Source organism: Aplidium turbinatum, chromosome 3, assembly GCF_918807975.1.
Source record: "Aplidium turbinatum chromosome 3, kaAplTurb1.1, whole genome shotgun sequence".
Classification (NCBI taxonomy): domain Eukaryota; kingdom Metazoa; phylum Chordata; class Ascidiacea; order Aplousobranchia; family Polyclinidae; genus Aplidium; species Aplidium turbinatum.
The window spans coordinates 980,076-1,004,456 of NC_137474.1; the positions used below are offsets into that span (position 1 = coordinate 980,076).

The following is a 24,381-nucleotide window of genomic DNA, read 5'->3' on the forward strand; positions in this document are numbered from 1 at the left end:
TACCGACGTCTGAGGAGCCTTCGAAAAGATATCGGTTCGACATCGCTCCAGAGGACGCGTGTGTGTCGCGGCAAGATGGCATGCCAAAATAATGGAAGCAGCCGATTTGATTACTGCATGTTCATTTCTTGATTACTGTGGTGTGGCATCTGTAGTAGCAGCAGTAGCGGATCTAGGAGGGAGTGATCGCCTTTCACCCAAACAACAGAAAAGTAACTTCATTCATGGTGTAACCTTATTTGCCAAATAAATTTTCGATAATTTGATAGTTTTCACTCAAATATTTAAATTGACTTTAAATGGTGTAAGTGATGCTTTAATGGAGCCGAAGCAGTGGTATCAATGAGCTGGAGCTAATTTATGATAAAAGAGAGCTCCGAAGCCCTGATTAAAACACAAGCAACATTACTCACAATTGTCACTTTAAGTTTTGACACACAAAGACACTGAGTAGAGTTCAAAATTCTGATGAAATTCACTGCTTTTTAGATACAAAAAAAATTGATAAAAATTATTTCCATCAGGAGTGTCCCCTTAACTCGTCAGCTCAAAAATCCACCAAACATCTCCAAGTTACCAACTTCATCACTTTAATTAATATTTTAATTACAAGAGGACCTAATGCAAACAATGACGTCACGAAAGGACGGAGAGATGCTTGCTACACGAGCCATTGCAACGATAAAAACAATTCGAGAAACACGAGAAATTGAAAATCATGCCACAAACTATCAATTTTTTGGTTTGGTAGAATCAACGTAAAATCGATCACTTTTAGAACAGCACTTGGCGACAGGTTGTCCCATGCAACGGTTGGATGGGGCAAGACGGGTCAGGGGGATAGCAATAAAATCCGACGTTTTCATGCATTCGCTTATCTGCATTGATTGGGCTGTTTGAGACGCAAAATAAACGTAACTGAAGCACAAATGTACAGCATCACATTTGGGTGGATATGCTCAACTTCAACAATCGTTGCTCGGGCGGATGGTTACCATGGTGATTCAGGGATCCACCCAGGGACATGATAGTTCTCAGGTTGGTAACAAACTGCACGTCGGTAATCCAGAGACCAAGGTTCGATTCTCACCCAGGCAAGTTTTGCCGATCACCATGGCAAAAGCCATTGTTGTCACGCTCAGAAAACAAGATGGCCACCCATACAATGACGTCAATAAGATGACTGAACAATAGAATCGCGATAAGACAAATGTTAATAAGCCTGCATTGAACTATAATCAATAAAAAGTGGTTGGTTTTGTGGGGGTACGTAAGCCACACAACGACACCATGCGAGGCTACGTTTTATCGCCGATACACCACAAGACAGCGCTGTCTTTCACAACGTCTAACCATAAAATCCAGAGACAAAATAACTAGCAATATGCGGAAATAATACAGGATTGTGAATTGACGACGAGCAGTGGCGTTCCGAAACGGGTTTCGAAACGGGCCACCACACCACGTCATGCTGACGAACGTGGAAAATCATAAAAACAACAAAAATATATTTCAGTTCAGCTGAACGAAGCAATGTTAATCTCATTTCTATAATTTCATTAAAAGCTTCAATAAGACGTTGAAACAACATTGAACTAGTAACAATCAAGTCATCAGGACGACAATTCTCGATTTTAATATAAATGAACTGTCACTACGCAAATTCGACGCATTGAAACATCAAAAGAACATCTCACATCATCATGATCTTGCAACCTACCAAGCATCATCTGCACAGAGGCTGCTTCGGTGGCGGACTAGCATTATAGAAGCGTTTGTTGACGTCACAAAACAAAATTAAAGTTGCAAAAGAATAGCAAGCGCGTTGTTTAATGAATGCAAAACAACGTTGTCTGCACGCTGACTAGCACAAGCGAAGCGCTGACTGGCCCGGATGACTAAAATAAAACAATAGTCACTCCAACTAGAAAAAAAATCAGTCTTGTGACGTCACAAAAGTGCTTCTTTATGACGTCACAAAACGTCAGGTTTGACCAGGGATGTCACGCAAGTCCGGTCTCACATCAATAAAAGCGGTCGCTTGGGCGAACCGAAGACGCAATTCAATAAAGAGGTAATCAACGACAGGGGAGAAAGCCTTGTGATTGAGGCTGCCATATGGTAGGGCTGGTGAGCACGGAATATTGCCATCTGGTTTGCAAATACGGCAGGTAAAGCTTGCGATGGAAATATTTAAATTAAGGATGCAGATGAAAAGTGCCTATTGCGTATTTTAAATGTAACGCTATGTAGAAAAATGTAAAATTATGAAAATCTCTAGTTTCTCTTGTAACTTCCGAATAAAACATTGACTCAGCCGAGAAAACAAAACTCTTCGTAAAACCTTGAAGTCAACTTGGCGCGACGAGAGATTTCCAGAACTGACGTCACAATATAGCAGGCAGAACTATACATCCTGGAATCCTTCATGGTCATCAAAGAATGGACAAGATAAAAGATAAAAATTCTAAAAGTTTTCGTTTTATAACATGCAAAAATTACGTTAGTTTTCGTCTTCATCAAGCACATTCTGCGCAGACCTAACCAAGTACTTGAAGCAAATGAACAGCAATCCTTGATAATAAATTGGTCCAATCCCAATCAACACAGAACAAACTCAATACATGTTATACGGGGATTCCCCAAGACGGAAAACAAAGCACAATCGGTTCTGTGATGTCATCATTGCTCCGGTGAACCAAGACAGGAAAGGCGAACCTGTAAACAAGTGGAATTGTCCAATGAAAATCCAAAATGTGACGTCACAAATAGAGAAGTGAGTCGTTATTTTTTGTCCTCGTTCTTCTTTTTTAAAATACATGTTTTTTGAAAAAAAAAACGATGTTGAAACAAAATTTGTTCTTTAACTTCCTTGAATTGTTTTGAAATAATCAAGACATCGTGTACGTCACCAAATTAATTTTTTGTCATTAAACTTTTCATTAAAATCTTCTTTTGACTTCACCAATGATCCATGAATGTATCACGCTGATTTAAATACGAAGTTATTCAGTAGCTATTAAATCAACACTTTCTCTTGCAGTTCTTTGTCATGATAATTGAAAACAGTTGTTACTTGAAAAAATGTATGAAACGATTGGAAATACGTAGTATGAAAAAAAAACGAATAAAACACAAAAAAAACGTTTTTAACTCTCCCTAGTCACAAATAGCACAAAATGATTGTCGCTGTCTTCTATAAACCAGATGCTGAGCTCGCGACGTGCAGCTCGGAGAGGGGGAACCGCTTGGACGCGGCCGGACGCACTTACTAATGACGTCAAACAACTAAGCAGCAGGGTTGCCAGAGGAAGAACTTGTTACAACTAGAAACTGAGATTTCTGAATAGCAACCGCCTATGCTCGGAGGCAACCTTACAAATGGTCGCCTGCCACCAAGCATCACCTCGGCCCGTGGCGCATTTGAAAAAATTTAACGTTGAGTTGAAGAAACGTGGTTTGTTAGCTACTAGCAGATTGCTTCACTATCGACTTTGGTTCGTTCAACGTTTGCAACTAAATTATTTAGTTTCAAGTAATTTGTTGGGAACTTAAATCATGTTGATTTACAATCGAAAGCAGATACAGGTCTGTAACAAGTACAGGGCGACACGCATCGGCAATTGTTGCAACAAATGTAACTTAGGAATCTCGATTCTTGACGGCCTGTTACGTCATAATTACTTCGTGCAGTTGGATGAACAAGATTTTGACAGCAACGTTGATAACATGTCAAACTTATGTCGTCACGATGACATCACACACTCACCTTGAACCAGGAGTTGAATTAGGATTTCGATGACGTCAGATTCAATTTTCTCATCCTCGCGGTTGCTGTGGCAACGTTAATGGCTTGCTGTGTGACGTAATAAGAAATCATTTAGAAAAGATCTTGTTCAACTACAAAAGCAGTCGCAGTTTATTATGAAGATTTATTTGTTCCTGCAAAGGAAAAACGTAGCAAATCGCTATGATGTGTCGTCATCGACATTTAGCATTATTAGGTTTTCCAAGACACTGAGTATTTGTCGTGGCAAGCTATAAATTGTTGTTGATGTCACTTGAAAGTGTAAGTTTGGGTCACCCAACCGAAAGTTGTTTCCATGAAACAACGTCCTCACCTTCCATTTGTTTCTGGCAAAGTTCTTCTGGATGTTCTTGCTGACGTTGTCGTGGATGTCTTTGCTACTCGCCTGCCCGCCAGCTATCCTGCAAATGCATCGACACATCACAACCTGATAGCGAGGATAGTGGGCCTCTACGGTCAGGAGCCACCTCCGTTCATCCACAGCTAGCAAGGTCGCCATCTTGACATTGTTCCCGCATCTGGCGACAACGATGCCAAAAAAAGCAACGTTTGTCAGTTTGTCGAACAATTGTGACAGAGACAATGGGAGGACACAAATGCTTCACAGCGGCGGTGGTGAACACTTCTCGACCAATCGAGAACGCTCAGCGGTGTATTATACGCCGCAGCAGATGAATACTGGATGTGTGAAGACATTCAGCAACATATAGACAATGCATTACTGATAAAGTAACATCAGCACAAAAGAGTTTTCAAGAAACTAAAAGTAGCGAGGGTAAAATATACTGGAGACAAACCACTTTATAACGTTATTTCGATCACAACTAACGTAATCAGTCGCATTGTGTTTCGAGCAGTTTTGTAAAATCTCTTCATAAAATATTTATGCGAATAAAGGAAAATATTTAAGTGAAGCGTAAAACAATTTGAAAACTTTTAACAGCGCCAAAAAGTCTTGTTTACAGCTATTCAAAGCAGAACACCGAAGTCGCGTTTATTATAAGATAATAATCGTACTACGTTGCTGAACGTTGGAAGAAAGCAAAGTGAGTTCTGAATGCACTGCAGCTAACCACATAACTTGATAAGGCAAAACCGTGATAAAGTTGCAGAAAAGGCTACTCATAGAATTACTTATGCTTCACGTATCAGAATCAGCAAAACAACTTCACGCGAACGAGAACCAACCATGGATGGCGGAAGGGTTGCCAGTTGCCACGATCGCTCATCTCAGTTGTCAAGCTGCGGGTGAAAGTTTCAAATTTCTAAACTACCCAGAGAGCGAATTGTTTTTTTACATTGATTCAACGTCTGCAGATGTCTGGTCTCCACTCACCATGGGTCGTTGAGAGCTTGCTTACAAGTGTACCTTTTGGACGGCTGCTTGTGCATCAGGTGACTGATGAAGTCCTTCGCTGCAATAAGTTATGAACGTCAAAATACGTTGATATAATGTCACTTTTGAAGAACCCATCGACAAAATAAAGTTTCATCATGGAAGTATTTGCGAATCTGGCGCATTATTATGCAAGTGGCTGGCATCTGATACAAAATAAGTTATCTCGACTGCTCTACATCCCACGTCATAATGTCAACACGCAAGTGCACGGCGTCCAAGGAAGATGACATCACACAATTCGCCATGCGTGGCCTTTACAAATATAACTGCGTCAAACATGACGTAAAAACTATCATCCACGAGCACGCCAACGTGAAAACGTAGCAACGTGATCACGCAGACGGGCACTACCTGCGTTGGAGATGTCGTCCCAGTACGGAGAATCAAACTCGTATTCCGCTTCCATGATCTGCTCGAACAACTTCTGGTCGTTCTCGTGGTAGAATGGGGGGTAGCCGCATAACCTGCAGTAAGGGGCGGGGTAAATGCACAAATAGGGGTCGAGGTCGCACTCAAGGGTGGTCATGAGTGTTCCTCTTGGCAAAGGTGGGTCTTCTAGTTGATATTTGTTTTAAGGCAGGGGTCGGCAACCAACACCCCGCGGGCTGAATGGGCCGGCTAAGAAAAATCATCCTGCCAGCAGCTCCTTTACAAATTATAGTATTATATGGTCAGGCTAGTGGTATGTTAATCGAATGGGAAACAAGTAATTTTTCATTAATCATTTTGGTAGGTCCACGTCTTTGATTTGCAACGTTTCTGTTTCTGCAAACAAGATATTCAAACTATTTTTCCGATATAAGTCTTTCAGAAAGAACCGTAACTCGACGAAAAGAAGAAATATCTGAGAACGTAAAATCCACCAAAAAGATTATTGTACTAGATCTACAGTTCTTCTCAATGTCGATAGAAAAAAACACAGAAACTACAGAAACAGCTGAGCTGGCAGTATTTGTGCGTGGAGTAAACAAAGATTTTGATGTTGAAAAATTTGTTCAGCTGATTCCTGTCAAGGGTACTACTACAGGAGACAATATTCTGAAGAAGGCATTATTTAAACCCTTGAAGTCATGAGTCTGAATCTACAAAAAATCAAAACCCTTTCAACATATTTTGAATCAGGCAACAGCATTGGAAAAGCGCTCTTTTCTGCCGTTTAGTGGCGAGTTCAAACACCTTCTGAAGTTACCATGTATAACTCGACATCAATTCAACGTTTTCAGGGAGTAAAACAATGTAAACGATTTACATGTTGAGTAACAATAGGATTACCGTCTACAATATTTTCAGAAAACACTTTTCATACACCGCAAGCGTTTATATCAATCATTATGAAGCTCGTTTGAAAGTTAGCTGCAATCCGATAATGGGTCGGCTTGGATTGCTTAAACCTAATCCAGCAAAGTAACGTGAAATAAATCAAAAATCTGTTACTTTTCCATTGTTTTGCACTCACAGAATGTATGCAATGACTCCAATGGACCACACATCCACTTCCTTTCCGTATGGCTTCTGCTTCAGCACCTCTGGCGCTACAACAATAAAGTTAAAAATAATCAATGCGAGGTAATGCAAATAATCGATTAACAAAAGCAAAGAGAGCGCCACACATGCGGCTGCACTAATGAATATGAAAATGTGCAATTAGCTTTTAGAAAATATATTTAAAAAAAATCTTGATAACAATGTAAGCGTTTTATCTTAAACGGTCGCAGAAGGACGACCAAGGGCAGTAAGCAGTGTGGTAACATAGGTTCACCTTGGCAATGCCACGTAAGCGAAGTGCATCACAAGCCAGTTTGTAACAACCTGTGGAGAAACCAGGCTAGACAGCGCGTTGACAAATTGGATCACATGCTTTTCACAAAAGGAGAAATAGTTTAGGAGAGAATCAAATCAACAGAAGTGCACGATGAAGATTATGCGGCGGGCGGGGTAAATGACAAGTCAAAACGTTTGTATTGTGCTTTGATAGGCCAAAAACTTTCCATCCATAAATACCAGCTCGCTTAATTCGAAGCCGCAGAAGATACTGGTCTTTCTATAGAAACTGCACAGTAACAAGCAACCTTCACAGGAAGGTACCATGCCCGTAAAAGTATAGAAGACTAACAGTTCTCTACCAAATTTAGCTCTCAAAATCTGACCCATTCTAAAGCAATGAAACATGACATAAGCCATTGAAGGTCTATACTATACCGCTGGTAGATAGCCCCACACATATCCGAACAGTGCCAGTCAGGCGCGCAAGAGGGGCTTTGACTACGCACATTGGACCTAAGGTCGTCCGCACAAGTTGTGTTCTGATGAGGCGGGCAGAGGCATACCAAGGGGCAAGGAGATGCCGCGCAAGCGTGATATGAGGTTGTTCTTGCGTTAGACAAAGATAAACAAAAAACAAGCTAAAGAAGGTGTTTATAGTTTACGGAAGAAGATGCATATCGGATATAAAGCACAGTCTATGAATATTTACGACACACATCCGGTTCCTGTGAAGGCCAACACGCTAACACTCGCCTCATTTGCGCTGCAGGAGAGAGATCTTGAAATCAAGAAATCCCAACTGCGGAAAAATCCTTCGATGGTTCGTTGTTGTAATTACAGTGATTTTGATTCTTTAAAGCAAGGGTCTCAAACTCAAATTGCTCTGAGGGCCAAATGAACACTTGTAAATCGACTCGAGGGCCGCACCACACATTTTAGGACTGCTCCCCATTCAGCGGCACCTAATGGATGGAATAATTCCCGACAACAAGACTTCAACAATCGAAAAACTTCACTCTGCCAATCTCGGCAACCGGGCCTGCGTCAAAAACCGCTACAGCCTACAAGTATGCGAAACTACCAGGAATAACCTATCAAGGCTTTGTTAGTCCGAGGGTAAAGATTCAAAACAAACCAATAAACAAAATAACACAGTGAAAACGCAATAAAAAAGGTACTGTACAGTAGTAAGAACATACCAAGAACGTTAGATCGCAAGAAAAATTAGTAAGAACAAAGAGATGGAAAACACTGTACCAATGTAAAAAAACGAAAAAGAAAAAGAAAAAACACGCAAACGAAACGACGGACTACTTGGAAAGCTAAAATCTTGCAATCAACTTTCAAAAACGCTGAAAAAAATAAACTGTTGAAGAATTGACTTCAGCAAGTGCCAAAGTTACTATTGCAATTATGACACAATGAGTGAATAAGTAATGTGATTGCGATGTAACAATACGAGTTTCCCGTACGCAAACATGGTGCGACAGTAGTGTTAAAAAGTCGTGTGAAGTTTGACGGGCATTTTCAGGTTTGTTGAGCATTTTATCCTTCTATATAGAAAAATATGTACTGTGATTATGAATTATTTTAAAGTTTAAAAATGCATCGCGGGCCGCACCAAAAGTTCTCGAGGGCCGCATGCGGCCCGCGGGCCGCGTGTTTGAGACCCTTGCTTTAAAGGTTGTTTTGTAACTGCAACAACTCCACTCACGGCACAAATAACTTCCCTGTGAGTGTTAAACTTTACAAAGCTTGGCCGCCTTTTTCGTCCATTGACGCGTTGCACCTCATCTCATATTGTTTACACCACGTTTCATCTCTCATGCAAGTCAACAAATATTAAAACAAAAGCTGTTGTGCATAATTACCGGTCGCATTTTATCACTGCCACTAAACCTGGAAGTCAAATAAAGCAAAAACAAAGAAATAAATTAGATTTCATTTGACAGACCACCGCAATGGAAGTAATTAAAGCCCCATGATAAATAATTTAACATCTCCCTTTTATTCGTTATTTTACTGCTAATCACATTTGAAATATTTTTTCTTTCCACATTGTTTGAAAGTAAATACAGAACTAGCTTCAAATAAACGTACAATATAGGGCAATCGTTTAAGGAACAATCATTTATTTAACCCGGTAAATTAAACATTTAATCTTTGGTAAATTAAACATCGGCTTTCGACCGTGAACCGGGGTTATGTTGGACCATTAGTCTAAACTCCACTCGACATGAGGTCCTATAATAATTTCCTGCAAACGATGATGGCAAAGGTTCAACTCTCAAGCGGTTGACCAACGTATTTCAAGAACATCACTCCATTCAGCTGCAACTGGCCGGTGGATCAATTCACGGAAAGTAGCAAATAGAAATTTCAATCGTTTTTGACTGTCAATATGTGCAATCTCCGGGACGAAGTATCTAAAGAGGCTTTCTTATATCGATGTTTGCTCCTTGTCTGGCGTTCTTGGTTGGCAATTTGTTGTTGCAGGACTTCGATCAGTTTCTCCATGTTTCTAAAATCCTGTAGAAATTCTGTAAAGATCCTGCCGACGACGCCAGTTAAAATGTCTGTTGTATTTCCAGACGTTTAATATAAAATAAGCAATAATAATAGTAGCCAACCAAGTGAGAAAACCATTTACCTCTTGTTACTTACTGATTCAGTGTATAAAAGCAACGCAATATATAGTAAGAAAGAAACGCAAAACAATCAACTAAGGAACGTGGTACAGAACGCTTAATTGATTACACGCGTTGTGCGGTGGTAATCAATTCCAACGTCTGTACCAGAAAACGCTGAATGTTATTATGTAGTGAGGCAGGTCACAAGTTTACATAAAATCAACGTAAATAAAATGACGACTATAACACTGACCAAGAATTTTGCACCTGGTAAACTACAAGTAGTGCCTCCAGTGGCACTACATACACAAAACACAGGAAATTTGATTTGGGTGATGTCATAAATTTACATTAGAATATTTCTACGACACGCAACCTGCTAAGCTGCCACAATGCAAAGTACAACCGTTCCAAGAAAATTTTAATACAAGCATCAGATTTGAGTTATTTTTAACGCTTTTCATCAGATGAAATATTTCTGAAATCAGTGAGACGCTTAATAAATTCAAAATACTGGCAAAGAAAAAATTTGAAAACAAATCAATAAACTCAGAGGGACAGCGCGGATCAAACCATGGCGTCATCGTCAGAATATTCAGCAACTGAAAATTTTACAAATCACGTGTTCAGCAGCTATCACATTGTACAAACACAATGTAACAGCCATCAATGTACAAAAATCCGCTTCACTGCAAACCCCATGTACTGTATATATTTGCTCCTCATAATAATTTTCCCGAACATAGGCGAGGTAGATGAGCAGACACAACAGCTCGTCGACCCTGTGAGGTAACAACCAACATATCCCCTTTGCACTGGCGCTTCTCGTTCAAGTATTGATGAAATGTCAACAATTTCCATTGAATGATAAGAAATTAAATCAAACACCAACAAATGAAACTCATCGATCCATGACCTCACCAGGCAGACGTTTGAAGGAGAAATTGACATTTGACAACTTTACTTCAAGTCTTGAGTTCAACCAGCTGTGATTTTGGAAATTTTAACGAAAAAACAAAAACAAAAAACAATGAAAGTTTCATCTGAATGCCCGACACAGGTTTGTGGAAGGCTTCCAAGATCGAGCATACCAAATACCAACCCAGCTTCATCGATCGGGACTAAACGATTGTGTATTCTACGAGAAGAAGCCACAGATTTCAATTTCAAAAACTATGTAAGACGTGGATTGATGTCGAATCGACGCAAAACAACACGTTTAATAAACAGCCAATTAACAGTCGTTGCTGTGTCGGTGGTTGTGTTCATGCAAAAATCAATATCATAAACTTAACAAGCGCTGTACAAGCTTTCAAGCTGTAAAACACCAGAATAACAACAAACGTACAGACAGCAGCCCAGGACCTTCAAACTGGCCCAACCCGGACCTCAAAGGGTCTACCATGGTCCATTCTTCATTGTTGTGATGCGTTGCATATTCCACCATGCATCTTCTTGCCTCTATCATCCATCCTCCCAAAGAAAGATGCGGTGATGATGGAGAGGGATATAGGGCGATATCTCAGGATAACTAACACTTGGAAAAACAAATGGAAAATGGAAAAAGACAAATGAAAAAAGCCTCTGTTTCGAGAAGTTTTGCAACCGGATTGTTCTGCTGGAGAGATTATTGCGTCAGTTTAGAACTCCAACGAAAATCAACCTACCAGCAACTTTAAACTGTCTGGCGCCAAAACGGCAAAATGTCATGAATCCATCAAACCAGCGCTTCCGTTTAAGCGGTTTCTGAAATCACAAATTGTCTCAATCCATTGTGTCCGTGGACAGCCAGCCAGTCGTTGCCAAGCAACAGAAACAATTGATGACCGAAACGCAGCGGTAAAGCCTGGTGGGAAGGTAGCGCTACGAGTTGCGACAATTGCTAGTAACAACATACCAAGAAGCAATACCAACAGACTATCAACCGTACCAGGCGGCAAATGCTAGTATGTTGGCGAGGTGGTGATGGGAAGCTTACAACAAAATCGCTTCACAATCACACGGCCCTGAGTGGCAGAGACTTGTGACTCAAGCAAATACTGGAATTTATTAAACCACCATCAATCAGAACACAAGGATGCATTGGGAAAACAAGGACAAGATGACAGTAACAACGTTTATTGCTCACTGGGACTAAATAAATTCGTGTTTGTAGTAAATAGCTCCGCAACAGCGGAATGGCTCAGGGTTCAGTGGAGTGTAAACTAAAGCAAATTGCTGATGTTAATTTGCGCAAGTTCTGGCCATGGTAAGATCAAAATCTGAAAAAGTCGTAGTCGCGGTTTTGAAATTATTGCCTCCCATTGTTGACATCAGTTTGTTAGCGGAGAACGGCAACTTCATGGACAACCATCCCAGCCCATTCACATCGATCCAACGTGTGCAGACGGTGGAGCAATGTAACAACGGGATTGATTTCTTAGGGTGGGTAACCATAAAACTTTACGTGGTTGTTAAACGGAAAATTATAGGTTAACCAATCGCGCTGAGGCTGGATTTGCAGAAATGAAGATCGACCAAACGGTGCTGAGCTCGGCAAACGATCTGTGACGCGCACAAAGCGACGTTTAGTTTGTCTCCAAGCGCAACAATTGAATTACAAAGAAAAAACCCTTCCAGTAAAACAAACCCTCAAAAAGTAAGCCAACAATAAATTGGCGGCTTAGAAAGTAACCTTCTCAAAAAGACTACTTCTTTAAAAAAATGTTTGTTTTTTTTTTCAGAATATTCGCAAAATGCAGCCTTCGATTCGGTCCCATTATGATCCTACTAGACATGCAGTTGCATGCATACAAACAAGAACTAGCGACGTTTACTGGGCAGAACCTACCGAAGTATTTATAGCAAATCTATGACTATACAAACAATCCAGTGCAACACACGACAGTAATTGTGGATTCACAAAGCTAAAAATAGAATGAAACGGCGCAACTGACGTGAAAGGGTTGCAACCAGTCAAAAGACGTTCCAATGCTGTTTTAAATTATTAAAATGCGCTGTCGTATATTCCCAGTAAAGATGAGTCAGTGACAAAAAGTTAAGTGACTAATTAAAGTAATGTTACTATATTACATACGCAGTTGCACCATAACTAACCTCTATGATGCAACAAAGAACAATCTACGCAAATCGCTACCTTCGCATGCACCTCCACAATCACACCAAGGTTCTACACTACAAGACTGAGATTTATCACTACAAAAGGTTATCACCGACTACAGCACCGTGTGTCCAATCTGTGAAGTGATCAGCGCTTTTCCAACACCACAGACATAGTACAAAGATTTCCAAAGTGTTTCTCTAATAGAATCTATCTATTTGTAATCAAGCTTAACTGAATATGATCTAGCTTCTCGCTAATCGAAATCGATTTTTAGCTATAAATGATTGAACTGACTCGTGTGAAAATAAATTCTTTTGCATTACAAGACATGTTACTGAGTCGTTCATATCAAGCATGGTTGTGGGTTTGACACCTAGGTCAGAAGATATTTCATTTTCTTGATCTAATTGAATAGTGTTTTCAAAACCGCGCCAATCCACCGGGATAACCTGACTCGCTGAGACCAAAGAAGGCCTGCTCTCTAGTAGTGTAGTCCGAAAACATTGTAAACCTGGTGTGGTGAAAGAATAGACTCGCGGCCACAATGGCTCATAATCTATCAGTGTACGAATCCTGTCGTTCAATAAACGCAACAAACTTGCTTGTACACATCATGTATGCTGTCGTGTAGTGGGAGTTGTATTGTTGAGGTGACTGAAAACTTAATCTTGCCACCCACCTACGTAACCAGGGGTTCCACAGGCAGTTTTCAACATTTGTCCATCAACTTCTATCTTCGATAAGCCAAAGTCACTGATCATTATCTTCGAGTCTTCGGCAGGGGTATGGTAAAGAAGATTTTCAGGCTGAAATGAATATTATGGGTTTTTTAAAAAAGAGTTTTTAGATCAAAATCTACATTGCTGAGTTAGAAGCGACTTTATAGTTTGAGTGACACCTATTATTTGAAAAGGTGTCCCAGCATCCATACACAACAGATATCTCGCTAAGTGTTAATTACTGCCTCGCATAAATCACCAGCTACAGGAGCATACCTTATAGACACGATATTGGTGATGCGCAAACAGAATAAAAAGTTGCAGAAAATGTAATAATTTGAAAGTACACATTTTTACCTTCCCGCTCATTCAGTATTAGCGGTTTGTGTCACGTTTGAGAATATGAACTTAACAAAGTTGTTGTTCAAAGCAAACTATTTCCAGGGTTTAATGCGCTGAAAGCCTGCTACCTGGTTGGCCATTTTCCTCACACCTTTCCACCACCACACTCTTGTTGCAGTTGGTTCGTCAGGGGTTCATGCGTTTATGACGTAACTTACCCCTAACCCCTTACCCCTAACCCCAACCTCTAACCCTAACCCCAACCTCTAACCCTAACCCCAACCTAACCTAACCTCTAACCCTGACCCCCAACCCTAAAACGGCAATGATAATTAGGCTACGGTACCCGACAATTTAAAAAAAAAAATTGAAAAAATTGCCGAATAGGGAACTCGCCGAAAAGGGCTCTCGCCGAATAGGGCACTCGCCGAATCGGACTAGCCGAATTGGACTCGCCGAATCGGACTCGCCGAAACGGGCCATTCCGGCTTCAACGACCTACAGATCACGAATACGCTTACGGGGAGAGGTCGTGTGACTCGTGTCTCCACAATGAAGCTGATGTTCAATAATAATTTTGTATGTGGAGGAAGAGGAATGTCAAATTATGTTATGTAAGAAATGTAGGGAGTGGGATCATGGAAGGTGTGCAAGGATGAAGAGGGTGACATGCAGATCCGGAGACTGTTATAAATGTGAAAGATGCAAAAAGATTGAAGAATGGTTGGTCCTGTTGAAAAGCTGAATGACGAAGTTGAATCAGTGAGTGCCTTTCGCTATGTAGAAGATAGGTTCAATGCAAGTGGTGGTTGTGAACTTCACAATGTGAAGCGGCAGTGACTGCAAGAGTAAGGTTTAGTTGGGTGAAATTAAGGGAGTGTCGAGAGTTGTTATGTGGTAGAAGATTTTCGTTGAAAATAGTTACTTAGTGCGCGGATTTACGTCTTTTGTTCTCAAGATTGCGAGGGTTGGATGTAAATGAGTGGAAGAATTTATGCTAGTTGTGTGGAGTGACGTGCGGTGAGGTTCCTAGATAGTGAGGCACTAATTTTTTCAAGTCACTTTTACAATAAAAACTTTTAACAACAAAAACGATATCATACCAATCAAAAAAAATAGCAGCATGCTTTCACATTCATTTTAAAAATAAATTTCATGCGCCTATCCTTTTGGACTAAAACATCTGTGACTGTTGTAGAGACCCTTCTTTAGTCCAAACATTATCACTAGATATTGAAAACAAGAGACAGGGAAAGCAGAAAAGGCGATTTTTTAAAGCATAGCCACATAGCCACTTCTTTTTGGAGTACCAATCTCTTTGAAAGTTGCGAGTTATTTTTTTTTGTTCATCCGTCTGATGCAAACCTTATAAATTTGGAACAGGTCTTCCTTTATTTATGACTTCAACTTTGGATTGAAAGTTTAGTATTTAAAAATCTCTCAGATTTGATACTAAATCTTCCTCTATTTTAGTTAAATTTTATAAGAAACAATCCTTTACACTGCAAGAAGTCACATACCACGTACTATGGGGGCATTCCAGCTTGACGAAAAAGGTTTCATAGCTGTGACGTCACATTTGAGGAATGCCTCAAATCGTAGCTAAATTGTTCATGATGATTTCTGGGAGACTTTGCGAAAGAAAAAGGCACGTATAATGCAGTGTATGGAAGTTTTCTGATCTGAAGTGAGGCACAGCTTCGCGCTGCCTCTCCTCGCGTATTTCATCGATTTTGACCACGTGAACGCTCGATATGAATATCGCCACAGAAACAGAAAAAATTAAAGCACAGTTTGGGTGTAGAAACGTAAACTTTGCCCGGGGAAGGGGGCACGACTACAGCAATTCGCACAAATTAAAGCACCTAAAAACGTGCAATATTTCAAACTTTTTTAACAAATAATATTTATTCTGTGATAACCATTTCTTTGATATAAACGTAAACTTTGCCCGGGGAAGGGGGCACGACTACAGCAATTCGCACAAATTAAAGCACCTAAAAACGTGCAATATTTCAAACTTTTTTAACAAATAATATTTATTCTGTGATAACCATTTCTTTGATATAACTTTTGCTTTGCTAGATGTTGGCAGGTGAGGCAGTGCCTCACCTGCCTCCCCTGACTGCACGTCCCTGGTTGTGTGAGATCTGCAATGCTGTACGGAAATGAGACATGGTGCTTACGGAAAACGAATTGGTGATTTCAAGAAGAACTGAAAGAGCGATAGTGAGGGCAAGGTCTGGGGTGAAGCTGATGGACAAAGGGAATACTGAAGAACTCATGAACTTGCTTGGATTGAATGGGAACGTTGATAAGTCGAATGGGCTTAACAACAGAGGTCGTGTTAGACAGATCGATGTGGAAGCAGGATGTGAAAGCAATTGGGGCACGGGGATGTGGATCCGGCCACCTTTGGCAACGGGGACGTCACCGGATTAAAATTTGACTGCTACTACTTTCTAGGGCTCGCTCGTACAACTCTATTGGAACTATCCAGGTCACAGCGCAACACGTATTTAACCTTCCCGATCAAGCTGAAACGTCATTCAAACTTTTGTTTGTTCTATGATGACGCTCAGTGGCATCAGAGTCCACGTTAACTCGCCATGCACTGACAACATCATGGCGGTACAGCCGGGATCGCTTTGTGACGTAACATGTGCACTTGTGTCAGTGTAAAGAACTTTGTGAAATCAAAACAAATTTCTTGTAATTTTTTTAAATTAAATGAAATATTGATGCATTAGCTATTTAAATTCGGCCAACTTGGCAAATATTGATACACGATCCCGTAAAACATAATTTCTCATTAATTATTAACAAAGCCAATCTTCCCTCCGCTTTTACCAACATCTTACTCTTTGTGAGACAAATAGTTGACCCCACAAACTACCCCTGCACCTTCAGGTGGCCCATGCCTAACCATGCACTGCGCTTGATGGACCGTGAACACAACTAGGTCGAGTAAAGGTCGGCGCAGCTGATATGCGATGCTGGGTAGTGGGTATGTTTGATACTAAGATATTGCCCAACTTGTACCAATATCTAGTACAGCGGTTCTTAAACGTGAGGCACCGGTTCAAGGACAACAAACAGTTTGCAGATGACTGATCAAGTATGTCCTCGCGCTTTGCAACACTTGTCCATGACACAAGCCTCTGTTGTACAATCCCACTGCAAACCTCGACGGAAGTTTTAGGATTTGGTTTCGAAAAAGTGGCAGGTTTGTTTAGTGTGTCTGTGTAAAGCAGGGGTGTCCAACCTTTTTGGCCAAAGGGCCACATGTAGTTTACGAATGGTTGCGCGGGCCACTTGAGTATTTACTGCTAATTTGTAATCTTAAAAATGACTGTCTGATAATTTCTAATTAAAACCGTCATACCCAAATTCGTACATTTTATGGGTTATGTAAGAAGAGTGAAGTTGGTTTTAAAGTGGTTTAAGGTTTTTAGTTGAAAGCAAGCCAGCAGCAAAGCGTAAAAAATGTCAAATTGGCAATTGACCCTTCTGATGTTGCCGGAACAGCGGAGTTGCGCGTCCCATAATGTATTGTCCGGCTGTCCCTAGGTTCATCCACGAAAAACTTGCTCGCACAAGTAAGTGCTGCCCAATAATGATGTCACGAAAACTGCCAATCTATGAATCCTCTGATCTTTTTCTTAAGAAACAATTTTTTTTGTAAAATTCTAGCAATAGAAAGTTTTGAACTTCTCTCGCTAAAAGCAAGAAATATTGCTGATTGACTGACTCTTGAAGCACCAGAACTATTGTGTGGAAAAGGGTGGACTTAACAATGTGGAAAATGTGATGCGTAACAATGTGCATTGTGATATAATAAAATTAACTTGAACAGTTGCGCACCCCATGCACTAGGGATTATAGAGTAATAGAGAAAGAAAGCAAACAATAAATGCCAATTTATCGGAATGTAAGTTCGCCATAAATTACGTTGGCGATTGAGTTGATTATATAATATATATACGTCATTTCGAAAAATATCACGCGGGCCACTCAGAACCTTCTCGCGGGCCACATGTGGCCCCTGGTGTAAAGTATGGCGCTGTGTGAAGTGATCAGAGTTTAGATTACGCATGGCTTACACTTCGTGCTGTCCAGGGAAGCACACAATTGACGCTTTAAATGCGGTTTTCATCTTTCATAAACGTATTTGAAAGGCCTTGGACGCGATGATAGACTTCATAGAATACTTTATAGCACTACCGTAAAAGTCGTAAAAACACGACAAGAGCATTACATGAGGAGTTACTATTTTACGAGCTATCGATCACAGAAGCATAAGAATGCAAACGCAATGCAAGCAAATATAAATTAACAATTGAACATTTGTAAGTTGAAGTCTCAAGAGAAAAATCAGCTGCGCCTAATTGTTGCAAATACCAATCGAGTTAGGAATGGAATGTTATGAAAGATAATCACCTTTAAGTCTCTATGGACGATATCTTTGGTGTGAAGGTAAGCCACAGCGTCGAGTATTTGGGAAATCAAGTCGCTTGCATCCTTCTCTGTGTAGCTCCCTTTCTCCACGATTCTGTCGAACAACTCGCCACCAGAGACCCTGAACAAGCAGAGAAGATGAAAGTGAGTGGATGATGCAACAGGAGCCCCAAAACGGTTCCATGGTTACAATACAAAATCCTACTCGTTGCCGGATAAAACTAATTGCACCACAGCGTCAACACGAAAAATGTTGTTAAAATCAAAAACATGGCATAAATATCACGAAGATGAAAGCATTTTAAAGCTTAAGTTCGCATTAGTTTCGGAGCCATGCGAAAGCTGGCACCAGAAATGCATTTACCACCACTCAGCAGTCAATATGTAACGGATGATTGGGGCAAATAATACGAAAACCGAAAATCTATCGAAAGTAAAAAGTCAGTTTGCGTTGGTTAAATTCTGTTTTATAAAACTGTGCCAGTCACAATTGATGAAGCATGACGCGCTGCCGGCTGCGCTACTTCCTGTTAGAAAAGTGAAGCAACCGAGTTAACAAACTTCCCACACAATGATGAAGACGTCAGCTAACCGACGCGGACAGTTAAGCTTTTGCCAACTCCAATCTTTTCATAAACAAACAAATTGAGATTGTTTTCAAACATAACTTTATAGATTTCAACACAAGACCTAAATTGACAATGCGGCGCGACTGAAATTCGTGCAATAACAGTTTATCATTGTTGTCAGTAAAATAGAGTGTATTGTCGCTTCTGCTGGAATAGCCGCGGGTGTGACTGTGAGACAATAATCGTAAACCAATCTTTACTAATACGCCATGGCTTGCCATTTTTTTGCTTATTTTCTTGCAGCAGACTGCTGCTAGGTAGCCTTAAAGCGCATCAAACGCATGGTTACCTTAAGACAAATTCATCATTCCAGTAACAAGAAATCAACGTTAAAAATCATCTGTGTTTAGTTAACTAATAGGTGGACGAACATGGGTGAGTGCGGGCAATAATGAAATAACCCAGACAGCAAAATTCATCATTTTTACGTTGATTCAAAGTCTTTGTTATCTGGAAATAATCACAGTGAAGAGATGAATTCAAGGTAATTTGACACACGTGCGTGTTTATTTAAACACAAGAAGTTCGTAGCAAAGTTAACGTTTGAAGATCGATGCCGCGCATATTGAATCACGTCCAAATATTTACATTGGAGGTGGTCCTCAACATGGCCCCTACCTAGGGAAGCATACACCACGCTAAGCAAACACTTTCTACAACAAGCTTGTTTATATTCAATTCATCGAAACATTGCCTAAAAGACGTGCAAGCATCAAGTTATTAAAAAAAAAAAAACGAAAGTGCTTCATAATGATCATCTATCGGTGACGTATGTCAAGCCTTAAAGCAGCCGGCGGCCATGGCCGCTAAGTAGTGGTTGAATGACCGCCGGTGCTACCTCCCTCCGTCGGCCAAGTTTGGCCGCCGGTTTCTTCTAGCCAATTATTTAATTTCGCAATAGAATGATCGTGGATTAAATGACGAAAATATGAAGTATCAAAGAGTGACGCAGAATTAGGTCAGCGCATCATAGTCACTACTGTTGTATTGAATATATACAGCTGCGATCACCAGCGCTGTAAGTTTGCAATTCCCGATGTTTATTTTAACGAAGTGTTAATCCGAAGTGCTAATTTACATCGGCTGGCAATATTGTCGTTTTTATATCGATTCAATGTTGTCGGACATTGAATCGTTGTTAAAAAGGAGAACTAGGTTAGTTGACATCCGTGGGTAAAACACGTGTCTTCATAGTTGAGAACGCTGTGGGTTAGTGACTTCACACCCTCAATGGTGACATCATAACGGAATAAATGGTCAGGTTTTATGAAAGGCGGTATGCAGTTGAAACAATTTACTGAGCTGCGAGCAGTGAAAACAATCTAAGGTCGTTAGATGGTCCCGCAATACCGGACTACAATCCCGATAAAGCATTTAATGCGTGGTGCAACGATTCTATTGCAGGACGTCGCCCAGACTTCAACAACGCTAAGTGATCATTTTAAATGCAAGTTTAATGCTATTTACTTGTGCTATCGTTATTGTATTTTGGCGTCCAAGCACGCAGATTTGGCCGCCGAGAAGGAGCTCTCGGTAGGCCACAATGGCTGCCGAAAAAAAAACACGAGTTTTAAGGCCTGTATGTTGATTTTGCGCATTCTCTAGGAAACCGATACGCCATGGTGGTGGCAGAAGGTTTCAGTTTCACATCCACTGATAAATTTGTGGAACACACAGCTGGTCGCCAAGTTGGAACAAATGAAGACGGAAGCGACGCTGGCGTCGGTCCCAATATCCTTCCATTCCATGTTTCCGTCATCATTGCATTGTTACATCACAGCAAGCTTTATTGTTAGGTGTTCATCAGCATGAAGTTATTGTGAAAATATTCGACCTCAAGCTTCACCTGGTTGACTTCCTTGGATGTTCACCCATGCGTAAATAAATCTTAGTTATGACGAACCAAGGTTCAACCAATCACATCACAACTACTCACAACTGCATGACCAGGTATAAGTGGCTTGGATTGTCATAGACCTCCAGTAACTGAACGATGTTCGGATGATGTAAGCTGGAAGCAAATGAAATGATCACATTATGACAAACAATGAACCATGTTGCAAAAATACCAAACTTTCCACCTACTTTCAATGAGTTTACTTATTTGTGGGAATGATATATTTTATTAATAAGGTCACCAAGAAACGAGAGGTCTCATTAATATGATTGATTCTATTTGAATAACGACCTTCAATCTGATGATCCCTCTTTTAGGGTGAAACAGGCTGCAGAGGTTTTAGAGAGTAATAACTATATTATTTGAAGTAATTTGCTCTGCTTGGCTTTTAGCTTGGCATTGAGCACTTTTTGTAGTATTATTCACTGTAATTTAATACTGGTAGTATTTATTGTTCAAAAATAGAAGTATGTTTTAAAAATCAGATGCCGCATGGCGACAACAATATTTACAATTATTGAGATGCCACAAACAATCAATTGCTCACGATTCAAACTAGTCCCACTAAAGGCCACGTGATGACATCACTATTAAATACTCGTGACGTACAATACTGAGCTCAACCTTAAAATGTTGCGCTATAGCATTTTGTTCTTGGCATTAAACTAAGACAAACAAGCCACTTTAATGGACTCAATACTTTGTGGATCACTTCCACTCAATCTGCAGCAATAGAATATCAGGCGCTAAAGTTGCTTCAGTTACACAAAATGATGGAAAAAAAATTAATGCTTTAACTAAACAAACGATAAAGCAATTATTATTAACAAAATACAATTTTCAATACTTTTGTGATACAAAAGTCAAAAATGCGCCCTAATCATTTCAGATCATTAGCCGTGATTGTTCACATTGGAAACTGCAGGTGCTGAACGGTGAACGCTATATCGCTGAAAGACTCATAGCTATATTTACATGCTATGCAACAATACAAATATCATATTCAATATGCACCCTTTTATATTTTATGTTCAAACAAATAGATAAAAGTTTGTTCTACACAACAGACGGCCAAAGAATCATCAAATATAAAAGAAACTATTTGGTGATCTTAACTTTTAAAACGGTCTTGAAAAAATTGATAAAAACAACAACTGCGCACCAGAAAATTCACACATCGTGTTTTTAACTATAAGAAAAAATCAATTCAGTAATAATGTGTTTGCATTAAATTGCTTTCAGTTGCTATTTTACATTACTTGTAATATATTGCTTATATAAAATCAAGAGTTAAGTTTCAACATGCTGAATATGTTCACATATTAAGCACCATGTTTTACAACAACCAAAAGGAAGTTTAGTTACCCTGAGCAATTGAGCATTATTCTGCTTAGTAGCGGCAAAATATAATACAACAGTTTCAATTTTAACAGGTTTGATGAGCTGCATATTCCAACAACATGTTATAAGTGGGTTGCAGAAAAAGTGTTCACCTTCTGAGGACATCAATCTCATTGTTGATACTCTCCTCCTTCCCTCGGATCAGTTTCCTTTGGATGCACTTGACTGCTACCATGTCATTTGTCTTCCGGTGTTCGGCCAAACAAACTTTTGAAAATGCACCTCTGAAACAAACAAGGAACAGCATTGAAAGGTGTAGCTTAGTGTTTCCAAAAGTTTGCAAAAACTGACAATAATAGGCGTATTGTGATTAGAAGTATCAACTTGTAATTACACCGCAATAAAAAATATATACAGTACTGTAATGTTTAAGTGTTCATCAGGACAATTATCAATTCTAGCACTAGTTATAACTTTGTGAATTTTATTTTGTATGCAACTAGTGCTAGCAATGAAAAAATATACTGTAATACAACCAGCTAAAATCGCTTTGTGATATAACGATACTTCAGTCTCAAACTATGAAAACAGCAAACACAAAAACTATTCTTTTCTGTTTGCACATCAGATGAGAGTTCATATGTTAATTGTTCGCCAGCCCAGGATGTAGTACAACAAGCAAAAACGTTCAACATGAAAACCAAGTTCCAAAACAAATGTACGCCTGTACGGTATACTTACGTTCCAAGAACAGTTTTGATTTCATAATCTGTACGAATGTCTTTTTTATTCCGATCATCTTTCTTGGTTTGACTTGTCATGTTCCCGCGAATAGGTTTCACAACAGATGTGTAGTTATATTACATTTGTTCAATTATTCTTACCAACTTCTTTCTATCTACAAATTTTAAGATTATAGAAAAATTAAAGACTAAAGGTTTTGTTTTCATGTTTGATTTGAACTTAGTGCCGAGATAAAATTAAAACAAAATCTAACTCTTATTAAACCTATTTTGTCTTCATAGAAATTAATCTCATTCATTAAATTTTGGAAATACCAAGCTCACAGTGCTCAATAGCAACAGTTTAGAGGCTGCAGTGCATGGATGGAATAATGTGTCTGCTACCATCTTTAACAAGAAAAAGTAAATAACTTTGTTAATTGATAAAATTATGCTTGTGATCATTTGTCATGTAAGGGGCTACAATCTTACCGTAATTTGATAACCCTAACACGAAAGTGAGGTTTGGTTTATCAAAATAACCCTAACCCGAAATTTGCACTTCTGTATTTTTTCTTTCGATCTTATCAAGGAAAAACTTTGAAATGTTTGCCGTAACTAAGATCAGCGAATTATGGTAATACTACCAAATTACAAGCGATTTAATACCACCAGACAATTAATATAAGCAATATAAAATTATCTTTTTAATAAAAGAAAGAGTAACTGTTTAAGTTAAAAAATATGATTTTTGGAGTGGCGACAATGTTGTCACTTGCTGATGTCGTACCCCCGACGTCTCTCATCTACCCATACACGCGCAACCATTTACGCCGCCAGAAAAAGCTTTATACCATATGCAACGGGCTGTTGGATTTCAGCTCGAGCGTCAATGCTCATGTTGTTCCCAGTGGGTGATTATGAATAACGCTGCCGAAAAAACTTGATATTTGCTGGGACTACGCTTTTTTACTGAAGCGTAGGCCACAAAAGCAGAATAGCGAAAGTTGGCTATTACATTTTAAATATTTATTGTGGTGTTTGTTACGTTATGCTTTCAGTTTGGTACAACCAGTGTTGTACGTTGACGCCGCCAATTGGACGGCGTCATTTGACGGGTCTGCTACTATTCAGTGAGTCCAATTCGGTGAGTCCGATTCGGTGAGTCTGATTCGGTGAGTTCCTAACCTCTAACCCTAACCCCAAACCCCTAACCCTAAAACGGCAATGATAATTAGGCTGCGGTACCCGATAATTTAAAAAAAAAATTGAAAAAATCCACCGTTAAAGGATCGGACTCACCGAATCGGACTCACCGAATCGGACTCACCGAAACGGGCCATTCCGTCAGTTGACGGCGTCAACTTTTTGTTGACGCTGAGACTAGCGCTGCCAGTTTATTTTTTAGTTGATGGAAGTGATAGCACCGTCAACTATTTTGCCGATTTTAAGCGTCAAGTGCTATGCGTCATTTTCTGTTATCTTGTTTCACAATGAGAGTTTCACAATGTATTTTGGCCAGCGCGACTCAACCGAATTACTAGCTTTCGCGTTGGTTGGATTGACTAC

General features: G+C 39.8%; 1 protein-coding gene across 1 annotated transcript; it reads right to left on the reverse strand.

The window, feature by feature from the left end:
* Positions 1 to 295: 295 nt before the first annotated feature.
* LOC145767656 (calcium/calmodulin-dependent protein kinase type 1D-like) lies at positions 296 to 23,009 on the reverse strand. Its single transcript, XM_082579523.1, has 11 exons — positions 22,832 to 23,009; positions 22,243 to 22,374; positions 20,789 to 20,863; positions 18,206 to 18,344; positions 13,384 to 13,510; positions 6,664 to 6,739; positions 5,559 to 5,671; positions 5,145 to 5,223; positions 4,122 to 4,209; positions 3,770 to 3,856; positions 296 to 2,718 (listed from the first exon to the last, which is right to left on the reverse strand). The coding sequence occupies exons 1-10, from the start codon at positions 22,909 to 22,911 to the stop codon at positions 3,788 to 3,790; spliced, it is 978 nt and encodes a 325-aa protein (XP_082435649.1). The 5' UTR covers positions 22,912 to 23,009; the 3' UTR covers positions 296 to 2,718; positions 3,770 to 3,787.
* Positions 23,010 to 24,381: the final 1,372 nt, after the last annotated feature.

Bases quoted from the DNA above. Each gene is read 5' to 3' on its own strand.
- LOC145767656 (XM_082579523.1), bottom strand. From the start codon at position 22,911: ATGACAAGTCAAACCAAGAAAGATGATCGGAATAAAAAAGACATTCGT. The intron at 22,375-22,831 runs GTAAGTATACCG...TGTTTGTTTCAG, and splicing joins ATCAAAACTGTTCTTGGAAC to AGGTGCATTTTCAAAAGTTT. The intron at 5,672-6,663 runs GTGAGTGCAAAA...CCCTTACTGCAG, and splicing joins GGAGTCATTGCATACATTCT to GTTATGCGGCTACCCCCCAT.